This window comes from Spermophilus citellus (assembly GCF_964194105.1).
Source record: "Spermophilus citellus genome assembly, chromosome: 1".
Lineage (NCBI taxonomy): Eukaryota > Metazoa > Chordata > Mammalia > Rodentia > Sciuridae > Spermophilus > Spermophilus citellus.
Genome location: NC_138182.1, coordinates 996,926 through 1,024,350, shown reverse-complemented (window position 1 = coordinate 1,024,350; position 27,425 = coordinate 996,926). Strand labels below are relative to the sequence as shown.

The 27,425-nt window shown below is 62.3% G+C and overlaps 1 protein-coding gene across 7 annotated transcripts in view; it reads left to right on the top strand.

The window, feature by feature from the left end:
• The first annotated feature begins 3,641 nt into the window (after nt 1-3,641).
• The window catches only part of MCF2L (MCF.2 cell line derived transforming sequence like), a 104,436-nt gene continuing 80,652 nt past the window's right edge, over nt 3,642-27,425 (top strand). The window contains exon 1 of one of the 7 annotated variants that reach the window (XM_081297221.1): nt 3,642-3,756. In XM_081297221.1, the coding sequence (XP_081153347.1) occupies nt 3,678-3,756 (79 nt within the window). In that variant the 5' untranslated portion in view covers nt 3,642-3,677. Of the gene's footprint in view, nt 3,757-13,306; nt 13,808-27,425 lie in introns of those variants that run through there. The other 6 variants (XM_081297223.1, XM_081297215.1, XM_081297213.1 and 3 more) reach the window with 6 other exon arrangements.

Genomic DNA, 27,425 nt, shown 5'->3' with positions numbered 1-27,425 from the left:
CCAGGAGAGGTGGAGCCTGAGGTCCCCGTGTTTGCTGGTGCGGATACCTGGCGACGGTAACAGTACCTACGCTGCTACGTGCTGCTCCAGAAGAGCAAGATCAGCTGCACCTTTGGGTCTGAGACTCCCCTTCCAGGACTCTGAACCAGAGAAGCCATCAGTCATGAGCAAAGTGTGTCTCTGCCACATTGTGCACGACAGCCAACGGCTGCTAGGAAACCGACTGAAATTTTAGAGGACTTCCCGGGCCACATCCACCTGGCATTGAAAACCGTGCAGCGGCGATGGAGGCCGGGGGAGGGAGCTGCTTTTGCACATGGGTGCTGGGAATAAGGGTGTGGCCCGGGTGTGCACTGCACGGTTTGCTCCTGATTTGCTAAAGAGAACACAGATCCTGCGCACAGGCAAGGACACAGGGTCGCAGGGCTGCTGGTGCTGCCGTCTCCTGAGAACCCAGCATGCAGTGGATGTGCAGTCCACATCCTGACTCCAGATTCTGTTTAGTTCCTGTGACTGTGGATTCCAGCTCCACTGGTCAGGCCACCGAACAGCCCAAGTCCCAGGACTCCCCCTTCCTTCCTCCCGCACCCACTCAGAAGTGACATGTCACCGTCAGTGGCTGTGGACGAAGGTCTTGGACTTTGCTCCTTGCTCATCCCCATCTGCCTCACTGAGGCCGTCACAAACCTCAGGGGCAGTGGGCATTGCTGGCCTCGGGCTTCGCCAGCCAGCACCTCAAGCTCAGGAGGACCTGGGCTGCCAGCCTTGCCTGGCTGTGCAGGAAGCCCGGGTCATTCCCAGACTTCCCGGCAGGACTCACTATGTCCTTTGTCCTGCAGGACGGGGTACCTGCTGGACACGGCCAGCTCACCATGAGCACTCAGCTTCTTCAGAGCTGGGTCCTGAGCCACATGCGGCTGCCCTCTCAGCAGGCTATGTCCCCTTGGTCTGTCCCCTTTCAGGGTGGCTAGCTCTCCCAGGCCCCACCTGCCCTCCTGCCAGCTCCTGTCTCCAACCTCCCTTCCAGGATTGCTGCCCAGAGGACAGTCCAGCACTGGGTGTGACATTGCAGCACTCACCTCGCGGGGCTCAGGCCACAGGATGAGCCTCCCTGGAGAGGGCCAGCTGTGCTGGAAAGGAGCCTGTCCCTTGCTCCGGGCTAGGATTTTCATGGAGCACTGGGCCTCACCTAGGGCCCTGGGGCAGCTGCCAGGAACTTTGTGGATGATGTTCTGACCAAGGCTGACCCAGTCCCCTGAGGCAAACCCTTGGATTCCAGGTCTCTAGCACCTGAGTCTGTCTGCCCAGCTGCTTACCGCTATGTGGCCTTGGGCAAATTACTGTACCTCTCATTGCCTTATTCTGAAAAGCAGGGTAAAAGTGGTGCCTCTCCCGGGTTGCTGTGAGGGTGGACAGTTCACACTGTGTGGAGTGCTGAGCCAGTACCTGGAGGGGTGTGTCACCATCGGGAGCTGTTCCTCAGCAGACATTGGTCTTCACGGAAGGCACAACTGCGTGAGCCACATGGAGGATGCTGGCAGAGATGGACAGAGGCTCAGCCTTAGGAACTGCCTCTCAAGCTACGGAGGGGCAGGCCCACTCTGCTGGCCCTGCAGGCTGGGGCCAGGGAAGTGCCAACCAGCACTGGAATGGGGCACCTGTAGCGGGAGTCCCTTCTCCTCAGGGCCTCGGTGTGTTCCCAGGCCTGCGACTGATTGGTTGAGCCCACTGTGCTGGGGAGGGCAGCCTGCTCGCCACGTACCCCAAGTCTGGCCTAACTGTCAGGACTTCCAGGAGGATGTCCTGCACGGCAATGGCTAGACCAAGGCTTGGCCCAGCATCCTGCCAGGCCACAGAGGTGACACGACACTGACACTGGAAGCCCCTGGGCTGGGCCTGAAGCAGCCACTCAGTGGGGCCTACAGCCCCAGGGCCTGGCTCAGCTGGAGGGCCAGGGCAGACGTGGCGGCAGGTGGAGGGGAGGTTTGGGGGTTCTTGGAGTTGGTGGGACTCGCCTTCCCCTCTGGTTCTGCCTTAAAAGATGGCCTAGAGGCCAGCAGGGGTTCTCAGGGTGTGGACCCGCAGGAATCCTGTTAGAGAAGTCCATTCCCAGGGTCCAGACCTGTGGCCTCCGAAGCTCAGGGGCCCAGCCAGTGCAGCCAGTCCCCAGGGACCGCCCTACCTTGGGAGGGGGCCTGCCCTGCAGCTGCTCTGGGAAGGCAAGGTCTGCATCTTAGCGTATCTGCCTGGGAGCGGGCCTTCCCTGAAACTGGGGCAGAGAAGGTTCTGGAACTGCTGGGAGCAAGTTGGGTGGCCCCTCCAAGGGCTCTTTGCAGATAATTTCTCCATGGAGGTGGGTGGCACCTGGCTCCAAGAACTGTGGGCACAGCTGGGGCTGCCCCAGCACAGGAGCCCAGGGGGCCTGGGTCCACACATGCCAGGGCTTATGCCCCTTCCCAAGGTGACTCAGAGCCAGGAGAAACTGCCCGTGTTCCCCCGGCTTTTTATTTTTTAAAAAAGCAATTTCTTAATGATTTATCCAATACTTCTACGTGTGATGGTTGCACTTTCTAATTAATGCTGTGATTGTTTGCTAGATGCTTCTCACCTCCCAGCCCGTGGGCTCTGTGAGGCAAACCCTGGACCCGTTCACCCTCTATCTTGGGGTTAGCACTGTGCTGCAAGACCACCACGCAGGAAGCTGGGCACCCCCTGCTGCTGGACCAGGATGTCAGGGCACACGCGATGTTGAGAAACGTCACCTCTCCTGAAGTGCCCTTTGTCAAAGGATGCCAGCACTGCGTCAGGGGTGCGGTGAAGTGTGCATGCACCGGGCATCTGCAAGTGGGGATGGTGGTGGCCACAACATGCACACTTGAGCTCCAATCTGCAGGTGGCAGCCGGGTGCTGCCGGTGTCAAATGCACAGTGTGGCTCCCTGCCAACCATGGTGAGGTGGAGCGCGGCCTGCAGCCTTGCTTCCTCCCAGGTCTGCACCTTTGGGCAGACGACTCCCTGCCCCTGGGAACCCACCGACCCCCTCAGGGACCCAGCGGCCTACTTATCTGGTGCTACCTGGGAGGCATGCGGCCAGGCCAGGAGGGCGCCCTAGGCTGCTGCGGCCTCTGCACCTGCCCAGGGACAACAGGAGGTAAAGGGGGTGGAAGATGAGGCCCTGCCTGGAGGGCCGGCAAGGACACGGCTCCACTGGGGCGCTCCGGTGGAGCCAGGGGAGGGTTGGGGGCGGGGACCTGTGCCTCTGTGCAGCGGGATTTCCAGGTGACCTCCCAGTGTCGCCTGAGTCCCACCCAGGTGAGTGCGGCGGATGCATATGCGTGAGTCCCGGGTGACCTTGCGGTGTGAGCCCCAGGTGACCTGTGATGGTGCACACGCATGACCTCCTTGGCCACCGCGGTGGTGCACACGCGCGGACTCCAGGTGGCCGCGGTGGTGACTCGCGGGGCAGGCGCACGCCGCTTCCGCTTCCGCCGCCGCCCCCCGCCAGCGCAGGGCGCGCCCCGCTCCCGGTGGCGCGGGGACCAATCCCGGGCAGGGAGGCGAAGCGCCGAGCCCCCTCCCCGCAGCCGCCGCGCCCCCTCCCCACCGCTCTGCCCCGCCCGGAGAGCACCTCCCGGTGCAGCGCAGGCAGAGCTGAGCGGCGATCTGGAGCATCAGAGGATGAGGTTTTGGCTGAGAAATGAAGAGATGGCCCTAGAAGAAATGGTGCAGAGATTAAACGCGGTTTCCAGGCACACTGGTAGGCGGAGCTGCTGGCTGTGTGTTCGACATCATTTGTTCAAATGCAGGGAAATGCGTGCATGGCTGTATAGCCGCCTTCATTTTTCTTTTCTAGCTCTGATAACAGGAAAGAACAGATATGATGGGCAATCGCTGGTGGCTGTTTCCGTGGGCTGTCGGTGTGGCTTGCTCTGCCTGGCACAGTTAAAATAACTGCAAAGCAGCGGCACAGGCTTTGGACACCATCAGGGTGTGTGCAGAGCCACGGGGGCTATGCCAGCCTGCGTGCACCTCAGCTGCCTTTGCAGCAGTGACAGCAGCAATGGAGAGAGACAGGATTCGCGGGCCAGCATGATCTGGCCCAGGCCCTGCAGAGCCAGGTGGGGACGGGGCGCTGTCAGAAGGAAGCTCCTTTGAGGAGGAGAAACCTAGATTAGTCAGGTGGCTCTTTTTCTCCACCAAGTGTAAATTAAGCCTGAGACAAAGGTTTGGAAGTGGTTTGGGTGAGGAGTGGACGTTCATTTTTGGCGTTAATTGAAAGATGACTTAAAACTAGCTGTGAAGAGCAGCTCAGATGGACCCACCTGAGCTCACAGGGACTGACAGCTCCTGTCCGGTTGGCTTCAGTTAGTCACCTCTGGGTTTCATGCTGCATTGTGCACAAGGAAATGGGCAGCGGCAACTAGCTTTTCTGGAAGAGAAAATAAGGATGTACCAGTAACAGTGAGTTCTGACGTGTGCCTGATATTGTCATCTGATGTGCTGTGTGTGTCATTATCTAGTTTTCTGAACAATAGTATTCTGGGAGAACATGGACATGTTGTCGGCTTTGTGGCTTGGGTGTGGTGTTGAGAGCACCCCAGTGGTTTCGTCCGCGGGATCATTGTGTGGGGTGTTCTAACCAAGACTTTTGAAGACATTGGGTTGAGATGGTGATTTTGTGTTTATTGGATATGGACACCAAAAAACTAAAGCCATTTCACGCCATCTGTCCCCTTCTTCTGACAGAAGCAGCTCCATTTGTCTGGAATGTGGGCCACGCTTTGCTTGTTGCGGGCCTGGTGAGGGTGAAGGACACCGTGGGTGCCCTGTTCATGGGTGGCTGGGGCTTGTCCCCGGGAGGACCAGGACTGTGTTTCTCCTCTGCCTTGGTTGGCGTCAGGACCAGGAGTGGGCACAGCTCCAACTGTGATGTCACCCTGGGTTTTCAGGGCTGAGGTTTGTTCATGAGCTCAGAAGGACACATGTGCATGTAAGTCGCAAAAAGCTGTCTCGGGGGTGCACTGACCCCTCCGGGAGCAGGCTGGGCCGGCCCACTGCCGGGCCCTGGTGGTGACCATTGTCTGTCTGAAGCAGCAGCCCTCAGATGCCTGTCCTGGGGCAGTACTGCAGGACTGAGTGCCGCACACTTCCCGAGAGTCAGATGTAGGTGACGGGCCCAAGTGTGTGGCTCTCCCATTGTTTCATGGGGAGCCACCTGCACCCAGCCCTGCTCATCCCCAACATGGCCACCCCTCTTAGCTTAAGCCGGCCTTCCTCCTCCTGGGCAGGGGCATCCTGGCGCAGGCGGGTTGGGCTCAGAAGCTGTAAACCATCGCGTGAGGGTTGCATGTCACTCAGGACCGGCAGGAGCCTCTCAGAGCGCAGGGGCTTGCTGCACGCTGTGAGGTCAAGGGGAGAGGTCAGTGTGCCCCTAACCACCAGCCCAGGCTTAAGTGCCAGGCATTTCCTGAAGAACCCTGTCTGCCGCAGAATGGCTTTTAATCAAGGTCACAGATTTGTTCACGCCTCCTGTGTCACATCAGCAGCAGCAGCAGGTGCAGCCCGTGGGCCTGGGACCGTGATCCGGGTCTGCAGAGCTACTCGCAGCTGAGGGCTTGGGCCCTGTCCTCGGGCTGCATGTGGGCTGGCCCTCTGCGGCTTCACCTGAGCTCACGGGCATTCCATCCATCACCTCTGTTCCAACTTCAGGTTTGAGTGTCACTTCCTGTCGCACAGAACCTTGGTCACCTGGGCTGGTCTGCCCGCCAAAGAGGACAGTGTGTGCTGCCTGGTGGGCTGTGAATCTGCGTCCCCTGACCTTGAGCATTCAGAGGCCACTCGGGCTCCTGGACCTGACCTTCAGTACCAGGCCAGGAGCACTTTGCCACGCAGAGCCCTCTGTGGGGGACCCCATTCCCAGCACGTCCATCTGTCCTGGCTTTCTCAGCAGTAACTGGTGGAAAACGGGAAGCATCTGGGGGAGACATGCTCCCCAGCAGGTTGACTTAAGCACTTGGTGAATGCAGAGCGGTGGTGCTCGGGCTGGGGCTTGGCCTGCGTCGCCTGGAAGACTGGCGAAGAGGCAGCCCGTGGGCCAGCCCAGAGCCTCCAGCCCAGAAGTCTGGCCTGGGCAGAGGCTGGGACTCCCCCTTTAAGTTCCCGGGTGTCCAGGTTGTTCTAGTCCAGAATCCCAACTCGGAGAGCCGCTGTCGTCGAGGGCCTTAGATCTAGCCCCACTCTCTCCACTGATGGATCTGGAGGAAATCCTTGCTCTCTTCATGGATGAGTGGATGACTGAGTGGGTGGATGTGTGACTGGATGGTGGATGAATGATGGATAGAAGGAGGGCCGGAGGTGTAGATGAATGAGTGGGTGGATGGATATGTGGATGGATGGTTGAAGTGGGTATGGGTAGATGGATGGGCAGATGTGTAGATGAATGATTGGAGAGATGGATGGACAGGTGGGTAGGTGGACGGATGATGGATGGTGGGTGGGTAGATGTGTAGATGAATGGGTGGATGGATATGTGGATGGATGGTTGAAGTGGGTATGGGTAGATGGATGGGCAGATGTGTAGATGAATGATTGGAGAGATGGATGGACAGGTGGGTAGGTGGACGGATGATGGATGGTGGGTGGGTAGATGTGTAGATGAATGAGTGGGTGGATAGATAGATGGATGGATGGGTGGGGAGAGTATATGGATAGAAGGATGGGCAGATGTGTAGATGAATGAGCGGATGGATGGATGGATGGATGAATGGGCAGAAGTGTAGACAAGTGAGTAGGTGGATAGATGTATGTATGGATGGGTGGGAAGGTAGATGGATGATGGATAGAAGGATGGGCAGATGTGTAGATGAATGAGTGGGTGGATGGATGGGTGGGTGGATGGATGATGGATGTATGGGTGGGCAGAAGTGTAGACAAATGAGTGGGCTAGATGGGTAGACAGGTGGGTAGAAGAATGAGAGGATGGATGGACAGGTGGGTAGATGGATGGATGGGTGGGTAGAAGTGTATACGAGTGAGTAGGTGGATAGATGTATGTATGTATGGGTGGGTAGGTGGATGGATGATGGATGGACGGGTGGGCAGAAGTGTAGACGAGTGAGTAGGTGGATAGATGTATGTATGTATGTATGGGTGGGTAGATGGATGGATGATGGATGGACGTGTGGGTAGATGGATGGATGATGGATGGACGGGTGGATAGATGGATGGATGATGGATGGATGGGTGGGTAGGTAGATGAATGATGGATGGATGGGTGGGTAGGTAGATGGATGATGGATGGACGGGTGGGTAGATGGATGGATGATGGATGGACGGGTGGGTAGATGGATGGATGATGGATGGACGGGTGGGTAGGTAGATGGATGATGGATGGACGGGTGAAGTGGGTGTGGGTAGATGGATGGGCAGATCTATAGCTGAATGAATGGATTCATCTACACATCTACCCACCCACCATCCATCATTCGTCCACCTACCCACCTGTCCATCCATCTATCCAGTCATTCATCTTGGGTGAGTGGGTGAAAGAATGAGGGATGGATGGGTGGGTGGGTGGGTGGGCAGGTGGGTGTGTGTATGGATGCATGGCAGGTAAATGGGTGGTGGCATGAAGATAGATGTGAAAGTGCAAGCCGTATCACGCTGTGACGGGGTCCAGGTGGTGATGCCGAGGGCTGGCATTGTAGGGACAAACGCATCCCTGAGTTGCCTCAGAGCATGAGTGATGAGGGGTGTTGGTGAGCCCACTTGCTGCGGCCCCTGTTCTCTGAGGACCACATGTCCTCCCTGACTCTGTGCCCATCACCCATCCTCTACGCGGTCCACCATGTCCAGTAACCCAACTCCAGCTACCACCTCGAGGGGAGAATAGCCGTAGGTGAGCGTTGCTGTCCATCTGCTGGTCCAGCTCCCCCCGCCGGTGTCCTCTGTCCAACACCCCATTAAAGAGCAAGCGCACGAGACTCTGGCTCCTCTCTGGGGAGGGTGATGGGAAGACAGACCTCCCCGTGCCAGGCTGCATCTGTGCTGTGTCCTGGTAGCCGCAGCAGTTGCTGGGCAGTGGGAGGAAGCATGAGGGAGTCAGCCAGACGCTGCCAAGTCCAGGAGGGTCTCGTTTCGCGGAGCGTGGCCTGCGAGGCTTCTCTGCAGATGTTCACTTTCCGTGTTTCCTGGAGAACTTTCTCTTGTGAGGTCTTGGTGGAGCCCCTCGGCTGGCTCCCACGCTGTAACCTGGCTCCAGCGGTGGGTGTGTCTAGCTCCACGGTGCCGCCTCCAGTCTTGGTCTGTGGTGCTGCTTGCCCCACGTAACTGGTCCATGTCGGGTCTCATCCTCTTCTGTGCCGAGGGCTCCTCCTCTGGCACTCTCAGGGCTGGGGCTGCTCTCCTCCCTCCCATGATGGGGCTCCTGCCGTGGCTCTGCATCTGGGCCCTGTGGTGACACTCACTGCTCTCGGGTGTCCTGACCGATGCCCACGCTCTGCTGGTGGTGCCAACCTCTTCACTGGCTGGGCGCCTGAGTCCCACATGCTCTCAGGAGGCCCAGCCACCCTGGGAGAGGCCTGGCCCTCCACTGTTGACCACGATGCGACTCTGCTCTGTGTTCTGGGCCTGTGTGGGCCTGCGTCCACAGTGGCCTCCGCTCAGCCAGAGATGCCTGGAGGACCCCGCCCACACTACCTAAGTGTGCCTCCTCACTCCCGTCCCGTCCAGCCAGTGGATGCAGCTGCAGCACCCTGGGGGCAGCTCTGCAGAGGCGGACTCCTGCAGTGGCCGGTGAGGGCTGCACATGGGAGCATGTGCCGAGCTCCGGCTGTCTGCACCGAGGGCCAGGCTGGAGAGGGCCAGAGCCCCACAGCTGCTGGGGGTGTGTCATGCACTCACCCACCTTTCAGGGTGCCTGCCTCGGGCTCCCAGGCAGACCCGCCAGGGAAGCAGACATGCTCTGACTCCCCAGTTATCTTGGGGTCAGAGGTGGCATGTGAAGTCCAAGAGGGATGGCGGGGGCTCAGGGTTCCCAAGTCCATGAGTCCAGTCAGTGAGGAGGCTGAGACTGGCACTGGACCCTGGGCCTAACCCACAGAGGACTTGGGTGCCCTGCGGTGGAGCCTCAGAGCCGGGGTGCATCCTGCTCTGTGGAGACTGCCTTCCCCTGTGGAGTCCCCCACGTCAGCTGTCCAACAGAGCTGAGCCTGGGTGGCAGGCCTGGTCTGAGGTCACTCCTCCCGCCGGCCCTCACCGCGGGGTGGCAGGGGCCATGCTCCACCTGGAAGCAGCCCCCCACTGCTGCTGGGGTGTGCCCGGTGCCCAGGGCAGAGCTTCGGGAAGTGTAGGGTGTCGGCCTTCCTCCCTGCTCTCCAGCTGTCTGCCGTCGGGATGCTCAGTGTGAGTGGCCACTCCCCAGAGAGCAGGATCAGTCTTCCCAACCCTCCGTGCCTGCCCCGAGGGCCCAGAAGGGCCACCAGCGTGGTTTCTGGTGATTTAGTGACCCAGGACCAGGAACTGTGAAGGGCGATCTTGCTGCAGCCTGTGCTGTGGAACTCGCGACTTTCCCGGGTTGCTGCGGGGAGTAGATCCGCGCGTGGGGCGGGCGCTGGACGCAGGCCACCAGGGGCTGTTTCCTGAGGAGTCAGCAAGGTCTGTGAGCTCTGCCCTCCCTCCGTCATCCCTGTGAAGTGGCCATCTGCTCGTCGTGGTGTCTGCACGTGGGCCTGTGTCGGTGCCTGGCTGCCTGACCGCAGTTGGGCCAGCTTCCCGTCCTCCTCGCTGGAGGCAGATGAGCTTCTGTGGGAAACCCCCCGCTGCGTTTGAGGACCGAAGTCAAAGCTGAAAGTCTGCGCATTTCAGAGAAGGGAAAGAGGAAATCGCTATGAAAAGTAGACAAGACACAGTCACCGATGAAACGGACCCACGGCCCTGGCATGGAGCGGGGACGGGTACAGGACCGGGCGCCTGGACCACAGAGAGCACGGGTCCCCCTGGACTGTGGTCCCACGGGCCCTGGAGGCTGGGCGCCTGGCCACACGGAGCTGGGCGGAAGTGCCTGTGCCCTGTGTGTCGCTGGGTAGACGTCGGTCCTGCAGTGCTGTGGTGCAGTGCTGACTGGCCCACAGTGGGACTTAACTGGTGGGGACCACAGACGTCCAGCTGGGAGGAGAGAGGCCTCGGGCAGACAGCTTTCCTCTTGCTCTAAAGCAGTGGAGTCTATTCCCTCTGGCTTGGGTGGAAGACGAGAGGCTGCCATACCTGAGTATCCGAGCCCCGCAGGGGGTGCAGCGTCCTCTGGCCTCCAGGGTACTGAGCCAGGACATGGCCGTCAACAGCAGGGCTTGGACGCCTGTGTGGACTGAGGGGGGTGTCTTCCCAGGGGCATGGGTGGCGGGTGCTGGGGGTGTGCCGAGGCCTTCCTGCCTCAGAGGGCAGGAGGCGGGCACCAGCAGTGCCAGGCCTCTAGAGACCTCTCTGAATTTTCCGTGTGCAGTGGACCCAGCTCTAAAGCCCGAGGCTGGGCTTCTGGAGACGTGCCCTCTAGTGGGCGGGACTGCAAGGTGCCGGGGGCTGCTGCCCCTCCGTGGTCGGCTCCGCTTCACCTCAGAGGGTCCACCACAGACTAGTAAAGGTAAAGGAAGCAGGACTAGGGAGAGCTGCCTTACTCTGATGAATGGAGACAGACGTGGCTTGAGCTCCTCACAGTGGAGGTGCCGAACCCGACAAGGTTTCCATGGGCCAGGGTCCTGCAGAGGTTCCTGGTCCCCTGACTGATGACTGAGCCAGCAGCCTCTGCAGCTCAGTGACACAGTTAGGCTGCTGCTGCGCCTGCTCGTTCTCCTGCCTCCCCACACTTGGGTGCGTGTGTGGCCCGGGCTCCATGTCTGAGGCACTCTTGGCACCTGAGCAGCTCTGAGGAGGCAGAGGTTGGTGGCCTTGGAAGCTCGCAGACCCCAGGACTCTAGGCAGTATTCTCACACTTCTCTTCATTCAGAAGGCCTCTGGTCACATTCATCTTATAACTTGGGTGTGGAGAAAAAATGTCAGATCTTTCAAGCCGTTTCCGAGCTAGCTGCTGTCGTCTGGTATCCCCAGCTCGCAGCCCCGGTGGGTCCTGGTGGAGTCCCGTGGGCACTGTGAGGCACAGGCTTCCTGCCTCCTGGGGTCCTCGGAGCACATGGCAGAGTTGCTTTGACTGAAAGACTGGCCTCGCGGGCTCTGGGGCCGTGACCCAGGGTTCAGACCCAGTTCTGCCGTCCACTAGGAGGTCACCACACTGCAGAGTTGCCAGGCCACAGGGCCTTCTGTGCCTTCTCTCTCCCCAGAGAATCCTTTGTTCCCATGCAAATCCCCAAATCGCACAAAGCCAGGGGGATGGAACCCTGTGGAGATGCTCAAGGTCTGAAGGCGAGGACACAAAGGCGCTCACTGTCCTGAGGCTGACGGAGGTGGGAGATCGCTGGCCCCGGCTGTCGGACTTGGGCAGGGGCCCCTGGTTTTTGCCTGGGCCTTTATCAACTCTGCTGGGTCGCTGGGTCCAGTGCGAAGCCCAGCACAGCCTGGGCACTCCGGCAGGCCGCAAGGTCCTGCTTCCTGAGTCCCTGAGGGCAGAGCATGCTCTCATTCCGTGCTCTCATCACACTAGAGATGTGACCAGTGTCCAAGGGGGGCTTCATCTTGCAAGTCTGCTTCATCTTTGAAGATGGCTTGTCCTTCCTTTGGGTACCGGTGGAGCCCAGCACCCTGCTGCAGAGCCACATCTGGCCCTGTCTTCTGTACTTTCAAGGACTTCCAAGTTGGTGTGGTCAGGCTCGGCCACTGGAGGTCCGCAGGATTGACCAGCATGATGTGGCCATTATCTTAAAAAGGTAAGCAGATCAGTCCAAAGGCTCATTGAGAATAGCAAGTCCTCGGCTCTGTGAGGACTCTGTCCCTCGAGGGCCGGCCCCTGGTTCTTACTGGCTAATTCCGGGCCCTAACTCCCCACCTCTGTTTGAGGGACAAAGTCACCTTTGGAAATGACAGGAGCACAGGTGAGGAGTGGCCAGCACGTGGCTGTGTCCAGGGCACCCCCACTGGGGTCGCTTCCTCGTGGGGCAGGCCAGGGCCCTGGGCACCAGGGGCTGGGCTCAGGAGGACTAGCAGAGACGCCCATCCGAGCTGGGGACCCAGCTAAGCAGCAGCCTCCCTCCAGCTCCTCCCAGATGGTGCCTTGGCCAGAGCCTACCCCGACCCCTGCCTGTGGGCCCAGGGCTGCGACGAGCAGAGGGGTCTGCTAGGCATGTGGCTGCTCCGCGCTCTCCCCCTGGGGCGGGAAGTCCGCAGCAAGAACGATCTTCTCCTCACGCAGGTGGGGAGGCACGGCCCCGCGCAGAGAGGAAGAGCCCGACATATGGGCGGCAGGCCGGGCAGAGCAGCAGGCACCCTGGGTGGCAGCAGAGGAGCCATTGTCTGTGGGGGCCAGGCTGGTGGCAGGGCTGGGGGCCAGGGCTGCCTGCGCTGTGCTCTCTGTGTCCCTTTCTAGACAGTGTTTTGGGGTGCTGGGTCTGGTGCGTGCTACAGGGCTGTTCCCTGCCTGTCGTGGCCACCACCCCCTCCTCAGTCACTGGCATCAGGGTGGGTTCACGCTTTTACTGCCGGAGATGATGGGTGTGGATTTCCTAGCAGTAGCTTAAGGCCGCACCATAGATGGACGAGGGGTCCAGAGCAGCCTGCCCACTCCTTGTCCCCCAGACGCCAGCAGCAGGACGCTGGGCCACTGCCGTCAGGTGTGCCCTGTTGGGCAGTAGACGTGCTGCTGTGGCCACGAGGCTGGGAACAGCAAGGAGCGCCCCGGACAGAGCGCGGCCTTTTGGAGACTGCCCTGAGCACAGACCCTCTGTGGCCCAGAGCGTGTGATACTGAGCACACGTGAGCCCATGGGACTGTGGGTGGCCGGGGTGACACCGCTGAAGTGAACGGCATGCAGGTCTGAACCCCCATGCTTGCCCAGTACGCGCCGCAGCGGCCCCTGGAGTCAGAGGGCGGCATCCATGGCCAGGGGTGGAGGGTCAGAGCCGCTGGCTGGGGTCAGGCGCAGCCGCTGTCCATGCAGAGCGGTGCTTGCCAAGCAAACCCACCCCACCGTTTCCTCTCCCCGAGCTCGCGGCCAGCGGGAGAACAGACGGCGGAACTGCCTGGTTATTTCAAGAAGCCGGCAGCCCCCCTCCTGGGGCTTGTCGCTGTTGTTTGAACTTGAGACTTCCTGAGCCTGAAAGGTGTTTGTGGTTCCAGCAGCTCCTGGCTGTGGAGCCGTGTCCACTCGGCCTGTCTGAGGAAGGAAGCGTCCAACGCAAAGGCAGATGGGCGGGCACGGCCGTCCACTCTGCTCTCTCCCAGAGCCCCAGGCTTCCCTCTGCCCACTCTGCGAGGTGTGGGGCAGCCCAAGACCTCAGGACAGGCTGCAGGAGGACTGAAGGTGCCTGAGGATAGGAAGTCCAGAGCCCAGGAGGTGGCTTGGGACAGCCCGAGGCCTCCAGGAGCGTGACCACTCAGCACCAAGAGCCTCCTGCAGGCTGCTGGCACCTGCACGGCCTCCAGCTGTCCCTGTGGAGACCTGAAAGTGGTGGAGACTGCGAGGCGCACTTGGCTGTGGCCACCCTGACCCCAAGGTTGGACTGGCCTCTGTCTCTGAATCAGAGACCCTTGTGAGGGCAGCTCCATGGCTGAGAAGGGAGCTGAGAAGGGAGCCTCTCGGGGGCCCATGCGCCGCTTCTGGTCACTGCCCAGGAAGCGCCGGGGAGCCCCAGGGCGCCCAAAGCCAGGTGAGATGGGAGGGATGGCATGGGGACATGGGGACAGGACTGGTGTCCCCTGGGGTAGGTGCCGCCCTGTGGTATTTCTTTCACATTGGAAAACTCTGAGCTGCTGTGAGGACTCTTGTACGAACCGGGGGGTGACCTGTGGGTGTGGCTGAGAGCCGGCCTGGGGTCCAGTGGTGACCTGTGGGTGTGGCTGAGAGCCGGCCTGGGTCCAGGTTTGTTCGGCGCACCCTGGGTCTGCTTTGGTCCACCATCCTGAGGACCCGGCTCTCTTGCTGGCTGCTCCAGGAGAGGAGGCCATGTGGGGAACTGTGTGGGGGACGCTAGGCCAGAGGGGGAGTCGGGCAGGAGGGTGGGTGGAGCCTTGGGCAATGGGTCCTGGGTGCACCGTCTCCCCCACAGCTGCCCTCCTGCCCGCCGGCTCTCTTGGAGCAGAGCGTGGAAATTCCCCCAGCTCTCAGAATAATGTTTACAGATTGACTGCCCAGGGAGCAGGACACGGCAGTGGGGCTGGAGAGAGCTGCTGCCCTGGGTGTCTGCTGCTGCTGGTGGGCGCAGCGTCTCCCCAGGGACCTGGGAATGAAGGGCAGCTGCCAGGCCTTTGGATGCAGCTTCTGCTCTCGGCACACTCCGTCCTTAGATACCAGTGGAATCTGTCCCCTGCACACCTGCCCTTGACCCGTGGACTCAGGAAGAGAGGGCCAGGCAGCCTCTGGGCTCTGACTGCCATCTGAGGGTGGACGGGAGGCAGCCATGCTGGAGTGACAGAGCTGAGGGGTGGCCAGGGATGCCTGATGACCCTCCAGAGGGGCACAGTGGGGCAGACCTCGCCCCTGCCTCTCCCTTCCTCCTCCTCCCTGTGGGTGCAGATGGTATCTAGGCCACGGAGGACATTGCCTGCTGGTCAGGCTGAGCCTGAGCTCTGGGCCAAGATGCCAGGCCCCCACACCCCAGCACAGCTCCTGGGTACAGCGGGGGCCAGGCGAACCCAGCGCCTGCCGGCACAGCCCGGTGCCCAGCGGTGTCGCTCTCTCCTCTCCAGGCCGAACCCTAGGACCTCGACCACACCAGGGAGGGGCTCCAGGAGGAGGACCAGATGTGTCCCCATGAAAGGGTCCCCAGGACTCGCTGCTGTGCAGTGACCCCACTTGTCACAGAGGCTCAGCCTGCTCCATGGGAGGTTGAGGGGCAGATGACTCTTCCTCTGAGTTCTGCTGTTCCTGGTGACCCCAGAGTCTCGCTCCAGACACTAGCTCTGCACCCTGTCCTTGGCTGGTGTCCACATTGGCGAGGGTCTGTCCAGAGATCGCAGAGATGCGTAAAGAAGTGTGTCTTCCATCCCTGGTCCCAACCCCGGGAGTGGGTGCGGTCTCTGCTCACTGGCCCTGGGCAGGCTGGGGCTTGCATCTCCAGCAGGCCCTGGAGGGCCACCCCCAGGTGCCGGGTGGGGCTGCCTGTCTCCTGGTGGGGCCACACTGCAGGCTGCAGTTCAGGGCTGCCCGCCCAGCACTGACGTCCAAGAAATTGGAGCCCATCTGTGGGGCCCCTTGGTCCGTCCCCCACAGGGACTTGGTGGCCTGCGTGTGAGGCCCCTGTGCCTGTCCCCCCGTAGGGACTTGGTGGTCCATGTGTGGGCCCCTCGGCTTGTCCCCCCGTAGGGACTTGGTGGGCTGTCTGTGGGCCCCTCAGCCTGTCCCCTGCAGGGACCTGGTGGGCTGTCTGTGGGCCCCTCAGCCTGTCCCCTGCAGGGACCTGGTGGCCCGTGTGTGGGCCCCTCTGCCTGTCCCCTGCAGGGACCTGGTGGCCTGTGTGTGGGCTCCTCGGCCTGTCCCCTGCAGGGACTTGATACCTTCAGTTCTTGCCTTCTGTGTTGTCAGGCTCAGGCGGTCAGGAGGGAGCGGCTGCGGGTGGGCATCCTGCCCAGGTGCTGGCCTGGGCCAGGCACTGAGGAAGTTGTCCCTGGGAGGAGGTGAGCTCAGCTGGGTGGGGAACCTGGACCCCAGGAGGTCACAGATGCCACTTCTGAGGGCATGTGGTACCATCAGCTTCTAGGCCACAGAAGGGCCCACAGCTTCTGGCCCTGAGGGGCGGAGCTGAACAGAGCCACAAGGCCCTGTCTGTGAGGGGCCCCGGGGGCAGGCCTCTGGCGAGTCAGTGTGTCCTGGCAGGCTGAGCAGCACCCTTGGGCCCAGCAGGGGAGGTGTGGTCCCTCTGTGAGGAGCAGTCCCAAAGTCTTGTGGGGAAGCCTGGAGGGGAGGAGTGGTGATAGAGGGCACCCCTGACCTTCCCCAGCCGCTGGCCAGGAGGACTGTTTGGTGGCCAAGGGGTCAGAGACTGTTTTTTTTATGGGCCTCAACATGCAGCTATTGGAGGGAGTGTGGGGAGTCCTGTGGAAGTGGCCAGGGCAGCTGTGTCCACTAGGAATCGGGAGGGCACAGGAGCAGGGGCCCAGCTGGGGTGCAGCAGGGGCAGCTGGGAGGCGCTCCCAGGCTTGGCCTCCTCCTTCAGGGAGCGCCCCATGTCTGGAGAGAAGGGAGGGTCTGAGCAGCCTCAGAGCATGGGAGGACCCAGGCTTGAGGGCTGGCCAGGCTGCAGCTCACCTCTTGGGGCCCTGGAGACTCAGATGGCCAAAGATTTGCCTCTGCGACTCGGGGTAGGGGACAGCTCAGTGCAGGTGCAGGGCAGGTGGAGGGCAGTTCAGGTGGGCAGCAGCCTGGTGCAGGTGCAGGGCAGATGCAGGGCAGTTCAGGTGGGCAGCAGCCTGGTGTAGGTGCAGGGCAGGTGGAGGGCAGTTCAGGTGGACAGCAGCCTGGTGCAGGTGCAGGGCAAGTGGATGGTAGTTCAGGTGGGCAGCAGCCTGGTGCAGGTGCAGGGCAGGTGGAGGGCAGTTCAGGTGGGCAGCAGCCTGGTGCAGGTGCAGGGCAGGTGGAGGGCAGTTCAGGTGGGCAGCAGCCTGGTGCAGGTGCAGGGCAGGTGGAGGGCAGTTCAGGTGGGCAGCAGCCTGGTGCAGGTGCAGGGCAGTTCAGGTGGGCAGCAGCCTGGTGCAGGTGCAGGGCAGATGGAGGGTAGTTCAGGTGGGCAGCAGCCTGGTGCAGGTGCAGGGCAGATGGAGGGTAGTTCAGGTGGGCAGCAGCCTGGTGCAGGTACAGGGCAGGTGCAGGGCAGTTCAGGTGGGCAGCAGCCTGGTGCAGGTGCAGGGCAGGTGGAGGTACCTCGTGGCCCTGAGAGGACGTGCCTGCAGCCTGGGGTCGGGCCTGGCACTGCCCGGAGTCCACCTACTGTGTGGCTTCCACCTATTCCTGAGACACTGTTGGCCTGGCTCCTTCCTGCCTGACTCCTTCCTGCGCACCCCTGGGTGTCCTGCCCCAGCTGGCCTCTTTCTCCATTGACAGGCCTCTGCTGGTCAGCGAGGCCAGTGTCCTTGGTCGAGCATGGAAAACAGCACACTGGGATGGCAGCACTGTCGGCAGATGTGCCCGGGCGTGGTATGGCTGAAAGGCTGAACCTTCCTGGCCGCCGGAGTGGATCCTTGGTGCCTCCCGAGGCTGCCACTCTGTCAGCCTCCGCTCTGCACATGCACCTGGCCCGCTCAGAAACAGCCGAGCCTACGAGGGGCCCCGCTCCCACGGGGAAGGGCACCCCCTGTGCTCTGCTTGCTCTGCAGCATCGAGGCCAAAAAACGCTGATGTGTTTAGCGCTTAGAAATCCCCTTTCTAAGATCAACACACACCGTTTTAAACAGAGCCAGATTAATTAACCGAGTGAGCTCTGGTTTGGGTTCAGGGGTCCTCCCTGCCTCCACTGCTGGGCAGGGAGAAGGTCAGACTTCAACTGTCCTTCCATCCACTGACCCGATGCTGCCAACTGTGCCTGAGATTCAGACCAAGTGGGGGTGGATGAGCAGTGTGCCCTGGGCCTTGTGTCCACTCTGGGCAGTGCATTCCTTACGCCACGGATCTCTGTGGAAAAGCTGGAGAGGGTGGGGTCGGGTGTGGACCTCCCATCCCTGCCTCGCTGCCCTGTGGCACAAACATGGCTCCAACCCTGGGTGGTGCTTTACCAGCTGGAGGAAGCCCCGGCAAGCAACCTGCTCCTGACGTCCGACAGGTGAAGCTGCCCAGGGGCCCACCTGGTGGTGTAGGGCACCACGTCCATCTTCCTCCACCTGCCTCAAGGCTAAGGGAAGCGTCCCCAGCGGTGTCCTGTGCCTTGAGCCACGGAGAATGGCTCAATTGTCCCTTTTCCTGAAGTCACCCACAGGCACGTGTCCAGCCGGTGTCCATGGGTAAATACAGGTGGGGAGCGAGCCCGTTGGTCTTTGGAGAGCAATCACCTTCGAGTGCTCCATCCTGGTTGGGCTAAAGTGAAAGCAGAAACCCAGTTGCTTCCTCCTGAGGCTGCAGGGCATAGTCCAGATGGGGAGCTCCTGGCGCCCGGGGGAAGCGTGGGAGCAGGCCAGAGCGGCCATGGCAGGCAGACGGGTGGTGCACATCTCTGTGGCAGAAATGAAAAGCTACTACCTCTATTCCGAGTGGTGCTCCTGGCTGTGTTCTGTGGCTGAGGGTGAGTCCCGTGGTCACCTGGGGGCCACTCGTGGGTCACGTGTAGGGTGTGCTGCCTGGTGAGGTGGCAGCTGCTGGTGAGCATGCAGTTGCTCCGACTAGGTGAGATCCCATGCAGTCTTTCCCTCCAGAGCCGCCGTGGCTCAGGAACAGGGACTGGCAGTTAATGAACTTGTACCCACATTTGATTTAATTCATGTTATGGTTTATCAAAAGCAAATAGTGTCCCCTGCCTGGCCTGTGGGTGTCCCCGCATGTCAGATAAGGGCTTAGCAGTGCCTGGCCCTCAGAGCCTGAGGGTGCTGACATCACAAGGCCACCCTGAGACGGAGCAGAGCCACCAGCTGCATGGTATTAATTGTCCCCTTGACAAGGTGACTTGCTTGAAGCCCAGCTGCTGCCTGCATTTGGGTCAAGTGGCACAAAGCCGCTTTGGACTGGGCTCCCCGGGGAGCATTGATCCCCAGGAGCCACCTGCCACGGGCCCCTGAGTTCCCTGCAGGGCGCAGGCTGAGTCCCCTCAGTCTTGAACCCAGAATATCCAGTGTGGAGCAGGCGTCTCCCGCAGGGACGTGGCAGTTGGAGGTGGGGGTCTTGGGAGGGAGACGGGGGCTTGCATGGACGTCCTCCACTCTGCCTGGCTCAGCAGTTCTGATCCTTGTCCAGATTCGGAGCTTTGTGGTCTGCAGGAGAAGCTCGTGCAGCTGACCACACCTGGTCCTCCCAAGCATGGCACCTGTGCAGGGCCCACGCTCCGCTGCTTCCCCGGAAGGACAGTGGTGCTGTTTAAGACACAGCAGTGCCGTGGACGGTCATGGCAGGCCCCTAGGGCAGCAGCCTCTCAGCCAGAGAGCATGGCACAGGGCAGGCTCGGGCACGTGGACCCTGGGTGCCACCGGGGGAGGGAGAGCGTGGCCAGGACTGGTGACTTGACAGAGGGTGGGCAGGGTGGCAGTGCAGGTGGGCACTCACTGGTGCGATCCCCCGGCCAAGGGGACAGGCCTGGCCCACCCGTAGCTGTTGTGGAGCCTCATCTGTAAAACTGAAAACCCTGTCTCCCCATGAGGCTGAGGAGTGCGGCTCGGTGGGGTGGACACTGGGCAGACATGCCCAGCACTGAGGGCTCGGGTGCCTGTTGGAAACAGGCTGAGTTCTCCGGCTGTGGGCTGGGTCCATGCCCTGTGCTCTCTAACACAGCGTCCTGGGAGGGCCTCTGGACATGCCTGGGCTTCAGAGGCCCAGGGTGCCGGACACTGAGGGCCAGGTTCCCAGTCACTGAGCTGGCCTGGGCCACCAGTGTGACCTGTGCAGACTGCAGTAGGAACAGTACAGCCGGGGAGCTGCTCTTCCCGGGTGGCTGCTGTCGGGACAGGGACAGAGCATGTCTTTGGAGCAGGGGTGTGTGCCTGGGCCACCGGGTCTCTGTGCCACATCCTGGATCAGGTTAGACAGAGTCCTTCATCGTGTTCCCAAAATGCTGTCCTCTAAACTGAAAGGGCAGAGGGGGGTGAGGGCCAGGCCCACCGCGGGCAGTCCTGGTCGGGTCTGCCACGGAGCTGCCCCGAGAGGCCTCGGTTTCCACAGACTGCCAGCTCCATCCTGGCTCCCGGAACCCTCTGCTCACGTGACAGTGAGGAGACAGAATGCCACAAAGCAGGTGCCCTCCCCACTTGGTGGACACACTTGCTGGTGAGAAGACAAGTTGGTGGCCCAACAGGGGCTGAAGTCGCCCGTCCGCAGCCCGGCAGAGTCCACCCTGAATTCCAGAGGTAGCTCATCTGCGCACAGCGTGTGGAGGGCCGGGGAGGGGGCCCGCGGCAGGAGAGGCGTCTCGGCCCGTCCTGGGGCGAGGCTGCCACCCACCCACCCTGCCTGCTCCAGCGGGCATTCCTGCTGTGAAGGCGAGCCAGGAGAGGTAGCCTCTGAACTAACTGCCCCGTGCCAACCTCGCCCCCACCCAGGGCTGGACTGGGCCTGTGTGTGTGCAAGCCTGGCACCGACAGTGCTGCCCGTGGTGCCGTGGTCTCTGTGCCACCATCTGCCCTGAGAGGCGATAATGGGAACACCCAGCTGAGAGTTAGGGGTCGTGCAGGATGGGTCAGAGCCTGGCTGCAGGTCCCTGTTCTGCAGGGAGGAAGAGTGGGGCTGGGTGCCAGAGGTCCACTCTGAGCACAGGATCTGTGTCTAGAGAGGAGGGCGGGGCGCCTCCGTCCAGGATGTGGACGGGCTTCCGGCTCTGAGGAGTTCCCTTGACGCCTGCGGAGGGGACTCGGCAGCCCCGAGGGCACAGTCACTGTTTGCCCAGGGGACCTGGCTGCTTCTCCCCCCACCCGCAGGCTCTCGTCCTGCAATGTTTGCTCTGACGTCACGGTGACCAGAAGAGGCGGTGCCGGCCTCAGGTGCCATCCTGCTTCCTTCCCACTTGGACCCAGAGGTGCAGAGGAGGGCGACCGCGGGTGGGGGGGGGGGGGCCCACGCGGGTCCTGCATCCTGGGCAGGGGTGCCCCTTCCTCGGGCTCCCTGTGCATGGGGCAGTGGGTGTGGCCGCACTGTGTCCCCAGCTGGCCCTGGGCGGCCCGTAGGGACATGAGCTGAGGAGGAGGCCAGCTCCAGGTGCTTTCTCCTGGACACAGCGTGAGTCCAGTGACGTTCCTTTCCACTGTGTCCACCTGACACCGTTCCCAGTTGCAGGACCACGTCTGTCCTGGCCACAGCACAAGCCCGCAGACCTGGGGTCAGTGTTTAAGGCAGGACTTACGAGGTCTGGTTCACACTGGCTTAAACCCCGCATGGGACCTGTGCTCTGGCCTGCATCTTGGGTCGGCTTTGGGACAGGCTTCTGTGTCTCTAGCGAGATCTTTTTTCAAGGACAGAAAGTAAAGACTGGGCCGTCAACCCAGCACCAGGGCCCCTCCCGCGCCGGGTGCTACTGGCTGGCTCCTGCCTGTGACGTCCACAGGTGCCCCTGAGCAGCATCTGCTCCTGAGAACGCACCTTGCTGGCCACGGCTTGGGCACAGGCAGTCCTGTGAGCTCTGCACACGGATGGCAGCGTGTTGAGGAGCAGAGCTGTCTCCTGTGTCCACTAGGAGTGACCACGGGAACAAAGGATTTCCAGGCCTTGAGTGGCACCTTCCTTTGCTCGTTCATTCATTCCCTGGAGGGGCAGCACCAGTGTCCACTGTAGGCCAGGCCCCTGCTGGGTGCTCTCTAAGCAGCTGCCACTCGGAGCCATCCTGGGCAGGGTCAGGGAGCTGGCCACGAGAGCTGCTGAGCAGATCCTGAAGGCCTGTGTCCTGCCCCCTGGCTGCCCAGCAGCTGTCCGATGGTAAACGGGCCTGTTCCTGGGCATGGCTGCTGGCTCCTGCGGGCCCCTGGCCTGCAGGGCCTGAGTGGTCTGTTTCCTTCCAGGACACAGCGTGAGATTCGCTGCGAGCCCAGGAGAGCGGGTGTGTGCTCTGCGCTGCCCTTGGGCAGCCGCTCTCTGCCTCCGTGGTCTTACGCTTGGAACAGGGCCACGTTTGGGGTGTCTTCCTGAAGGCGCACGCCCTTCCCGACCACCCGGCCGAGTTCTTACTCTCGGCGAGGCCAGCGCAGATTGCTGTGAGCATGGTGGCATTACGTGTGGGAGGTCCCCTGGGAGGTCGCAGCCTACCCTGGACCCGTCAGGAGAGTGCAGCCGGACGGAGGAGCCCACCCAACTGTGGTGCACTTTACAGTCCCCCGCTCTTGCTGTTTGGGACCTGTTTTCGGGTGCTGGGGCAGGCTCTCCTTTGTGGCCCACTGTAGGAGCTGCCCCTGTCTAGGGCTTGGCACTCTGCTCTCACCCTCACGGCCAGCGTGATATGTCCAGGGAGCAGCTTCTGGTGGAAAGTCCTCTGTGGTCCTTGTGATCTCGAGGTATGTGAGGCCGAGCCAGGAGAGCGCTCCCTTTCCACGAGTACCCCATGCCTGTCCCCAGCAGGAGCAGCTGACCCTCGGAGAGTGTGCTGCCCCTGAGCTGTCCTCGCCGGACTCACCAGTGTGCTCAAGCCAGGGGTGGCCCTCAGGGGGCCGTGCCGCTGCCAGCGGGGTCACCCTCGGAGGCTGGCGCCCTCGGCTGCCTGTCCAGGGAGTCTGAGCACGCCCCCCCACGCAGCCAGGGCTAGAGCCCTTGCTCCCTGGGTGGATGTGGGAACTCAGTGGGGCTCTGGGGAGTGAGTGCTGGACTGTTCGCCAGGCCCACAAAAGAGGGACGTGGAGCGCAGTTTCTCAGCTGGATCTGGTTTTTATGAAACATTGACGATTCCAGGTGGGGGAGGAGGGGACTCGGAACTCAGCTTGCTCCCCTGAGCGTTCCACAGCCACAGCCCACGAGCTGGGTCCGCCGCGTCTGGCGTCTGTAGTCACTGAACGCCAGATGACCCCGAAACACGGCAAGGTCTTCTCAGCTCTGCTCGTAAAAGCACTGACTTTTCTGGCTGTGGTGGCCACACCTGCAATCCCAGCCACGCAGGAGGCCAAGGCAGGAGGGTCACAAATTGAGGCCAGCCTCGGCAACTTAGAAAGACTTGGTCTTGAAATAAAAATTAAAAAGGACTGGGGTGTAGCTCAGTGGCAGAGCACCCTGGGTTCAATCCCAAGTGCTGACCCTGGTTGGGCTGTGATTGCAGAAGAGAAAACATCCCCTCTGCAGACTGTGCCTTCCCTGGTGCCCACAGGGAGACGAGGCCTGAGCGCAGGCTCTAAGAGCCGCGATGGCTGGTTGGCTGTGTCTTCACCAGACCCGCACCCAGCGTCCAGGCAGTGGTGGGGGCTGTGGTGTCCCCTCAGTCCTCTCCCTTCCCCAGGACGAGGGGCAGGCAAGGTCCCAGCTCTGCACTGTCCTCACAGGGACTCGTGTTCCTCCCCTGGGTGGGGGGACTGTGGCTGTGGGTGCAGCAGGAAACCGAGCGGGAGGCCCTCAGGCCTGGGTGCCCGGAGCCTGGCCCCCCATGGTCAGCAGGAGGAGCCGGGCACGTGTCCACCCGGTGCCAGTTGGTCCTACCCTGATCTGCGCTCCCATCTTCCAAGCTGCTCTGTGTCCCTCCCGGGGGCCCAGACGGCAGGCCACACCACCCACCCAAGCCACCGGACTCTGGGTCCCAGGGCTGGCGGAGCCTGGTGCATCCCCTGACTCTGGGGCACAAAGGCGAGTGACGTTCACAAACAAGATGCACTGGCTCCGGGGAGTCTGAGAGTCACCGTGAAAAGCTTACGTGACGTGGCCCAGCCCCCGCGGTGATGCCCCTGTAGCAGAGCAGACCCCCGGGGAGCCGGCCGGACCCCCGCCCGGTTTCCTGTGTACCTGACCCCATGCTTTCCATGCCAGGGAACCTCGGCAGAGCAGCTCAGTGAGGGCAGGGGACCCCTCTGAGCTCCCTGGTCACCCTTGTCCACCCGGTTCTTCTCCCCTGGATGTGGGTCTCAGGGCCCGTGGCAGGACGCACCCGCCCACTTGGCCACAGACAGGGGCTGTGGTGTCTGTCTGCAGGGCCCGGCCACCTCTCCCGGAGTGCTGAGCTGCTTTCTGTCTTCTGCCACCCCCACGAAACCCCACCGCCGTCAGGCACACCCTGGGCCCTGCCGGGACTGGGAGAAGGCGTTCTCCACCCCACGTGTGACTGCCAGGGCCACTCCTGGCCAGTGGGTGTGCCGTGTCTGCCCCTCCCGAGCAGGCACAGCTGGGAGCCGGGCAGGGGCTTTGGAGCATCTTATCCTGCGCCTCGTAGCAGGGGGCGACCGGGGCCAGGGGCCTCCCCAGCTCCTCGTATCCCCCGGGACGCAGAATTGCCACAGGGAGCCTCAGAGGGGTCCCAGGGGCTCCTAACACCCCTGTGTCCAGGCAGTGGGCTCTGCCTCTGAGCTCTTGGGTCTGTGAGGAGGTGGGCAGGGAACCCAGTGCTGCCCCAGGACTCTCTGGACAGCCAGAGTGGGGGCACCACTGATCTTGTCCATCCTCACTGCCCACGTGGGCACTGAGGTGCTGGAAGCGGCCAGATGCGGCCACACCCGTGTGTCCCCTGCTGTGGCCTTTTATCTGCCTTGGTCCCACCTGTGTTTGCTCTCTGCGCTGCCCTCACCCAGCTGGGTGGATCGGGCTGTGAGTGATTGGCCACCGGCAGACACAGCTAGGCCCCTGTGGTTGGCACTGGCCCGTGACCTCCCTGTTGTCTGTCACATGTTTGCAGAACCACTAGGGCCTTTGCTTCTGCAACCGCTGGGGCAGGGAAGTGACCGACTGTCCAGGGCCTGCTGGACAATGGGCCTCTGCCCCTCCCCCACCCGGGCCGCCCCAGGGTGCCGGGGAAGGGGGCGCTCATGGTTCGGAGCGATCATGTCTGGGCTTGCGTGCCTGGTGTCAGGCAAGGAGGGTCTTCCTGTTTATCTTCTCAAGGCGGCGAGGCGCTGGCCTGCTGGCTCCGGTGGCCGGCATGCCTGCTGTGGCCTGTGGGAGCCGGCATCCTGGCCTTGTCGTGCTGCACCTCACGGAGGCCCAGGGCCTGCCGGTCAGCACAGTGCTGTGGCCGCTCTCCGCGCCTGTGGCCCTGTCACTGACACTGAGACACACAGGTACAGAGGAGGCTGAACCAAGCACCGAGCAGAGCAGCTCCTCCGCGGCTGCCCTCAGTCCCTCCAGTCCAAGGAGGCGAGACCCTAGTGCTGGGATCAGGAAGCAAAACCCAAGTGCATAAAACCCTGGAAAAGCGTCAAAGCTACAGTAAAACCTCGGCGTGTTCCCAGACGGGCTCAGAGCCAGGAGAGTGGGGGTGAGAGCAGGGCTGGAGGGCCGGGAGGGCTGGGCGGGCTGGGCAGGGGGAGCCTGACGGGGAGGTCGGCTTGAGCCTCCTTCCCAAGCTCGGGTCACTTGGCCTGAGTGAAGGGACACTTGGAGGTGGCTCCAGACACCTCGGGGCAGGGCCCTGGCAGCGTGTAGGCAGCGTGGGCCTCGCACCTGTGTGGGGAGTGGGCCACTGTTCCAGCTGGGTCAGGGCTGGCCCTCTAGGACCCCAGGTCCCACCAGAATGCGTGCAGCTTTTCCTTGTCCCTGTAGACAAGTGTGACGTCAGCTGTGACCCCACAGTAAGCCTGGAGGGCCTCGGGGCCTCACCTGGAGGTCAGGTGCAGCCATGCTGCAGCAAATCCACCACTGCATAGACACGCCCAGCCCTTCTGGGCTGGCCCACTCCCATCGCCTTTGGGATACCTCGGCCTTGGTGTTTGAATGCAGCACTGGACTCTGTTCCATGGGGTGCATCTGACCAGCACTGCTGCACCTCCTCAATGAGGTGGCCAGCCTGGGCGGGAGAGTCCTGGGGGAGCATGGGCAGAGCCGGACCTGCCTTCCGGGGGAGAACGTGCACTCCGCTCCAGGCCTTTAGCTGGCGGGGGGCCGTGTGGCAGGGGCTGTCCGCACTGCCCGGTCTGGCCTCTCCGTGGCCCTTCACGACTGGTCCCTTCCTTTCCACTGCACCAGGTGCTCTGTTTCGTAGTCCGAAGGGCTAGACGTGGGCACCCGCTCCACTTCCCACCTGGAGAGGGCCTCACACAGGTGGCTTTCTGGCTGGACCTGAGCGTGATTCAGGCTCAGCCGAGGGGTCCAGACCTGGGCTCCTGTCACGTGCCCCAGAGTGCATGTGCATCCTGTGGGAGGGGACCTGAGGTGACGTCTGGGGCGCTGCCCAGTCTTTGAGGAAAGTGGCTCTGACCTCTGCTGGTGGGCTGCAGCTGGGCGGGAGAGGACCTTGACCCAGGCCCTGTTGGCCCCGGCCAGCTATTCCCTAGGCTGTGCCCAGGGCAGGCCCCCCGTGCTCCACTGTCCCATGGGGTCAGGACTTGGTTGGGGACCGAGGGAGTGCCGTCCTGCCCCAGGGCTCTTCCTCCAGCACCGTGTGGACAGGAGCCCCTGAGCTGGTGCCTGGCCCAGCGGCCTTCCCAGGAGGCCCTGCCCTTTGCTCCACTCACCACACAGTGCTGAGTGAGGCTGTGGTGCCCCTTCCTAACTGCACGCGCTAGGGTCCAGGTCCCACCAGGCTGCGCGTCCATAGGGGCCAAGCCATGGCCTGCTGCAGTGAGGCCGGGGGAGCCCCTTCCCCAGGGTGTGGGAGGATGCGTCCTGGGCAGCCCTGGACAGGGGAGCGTCAGGACACATGGCTGCTGCCCAAGTGGTGCTGACTTGAGTGCAAGTCCTGTGTGGCCACGTGCCACCCAGACACTTCACCGAGGGTCGTCGGAGGGCCAAGGAGGAGTGCGGGGGCTCCACAGACTCGCCTGCTCTCCCAGCCACCTCCAGCGGAGGGCGCTCCCGCCCACCATCAACGCACCAGTCTGCTGCGGCGTCCCCAGTGGCTACGTCCCAGTGGCTAGTTGAAGGTCAATGCTTCGCCCAGTGGGGGCCCAGCAGGATCCAGGATCCGAGCAGTGGGAAGGGGCGGGTGGCCAGAGCACAGGTGGCCATGTCCCCCAGCCCCATGTAGCGAGCCCTGGCCACAGCCTGGCTGGAGTTCAGGGGCTGCTCTGAGGGGCAGGAGGCAGGAGCAGGGAGAGCCCCGAGCTTTCCTCAGCCAGGACCTGCCAGGGCTAGTTCACGGCTCCGCCCGCCTCAGCAGGTGGCAGTTTGGCGGCCAGAGGGGAGGCTCTGGGGGAGGGCGCCGTGGGCTGCATCCTGTGGGGAGCAGGCCGAGGCAGAGGCGGGCCTGAGGCCCAGGGGTCCGGCTCCACACTGCTGGGTGTGAAGTGGGGGCTTGAGACCAGGAGCAGGTGAGAGACCCAAGGTCTCCCTTCTGCACCTCTCAGTCCGCCTGCAGCCACCACCCAGGAGGGGCCTCAGTGGCCGTCCATGTAGGCAGGGGCCTGGGAAGCTGTGGGCCTTCCCCTGGCCTCACTGTCCACCGTCTCACACTGGAGGTGAGACAAGGCCGCAGCAGGCTGCAGGGGCTGGAGGCCCGGGAGCCTGATGAAGTTGTCACCTGCTGGGCTTACAGAGAGGACATGGGGTGGGGCCTGACCACACAGCCTGTGCGTGACCACTGGGTCCCCGGA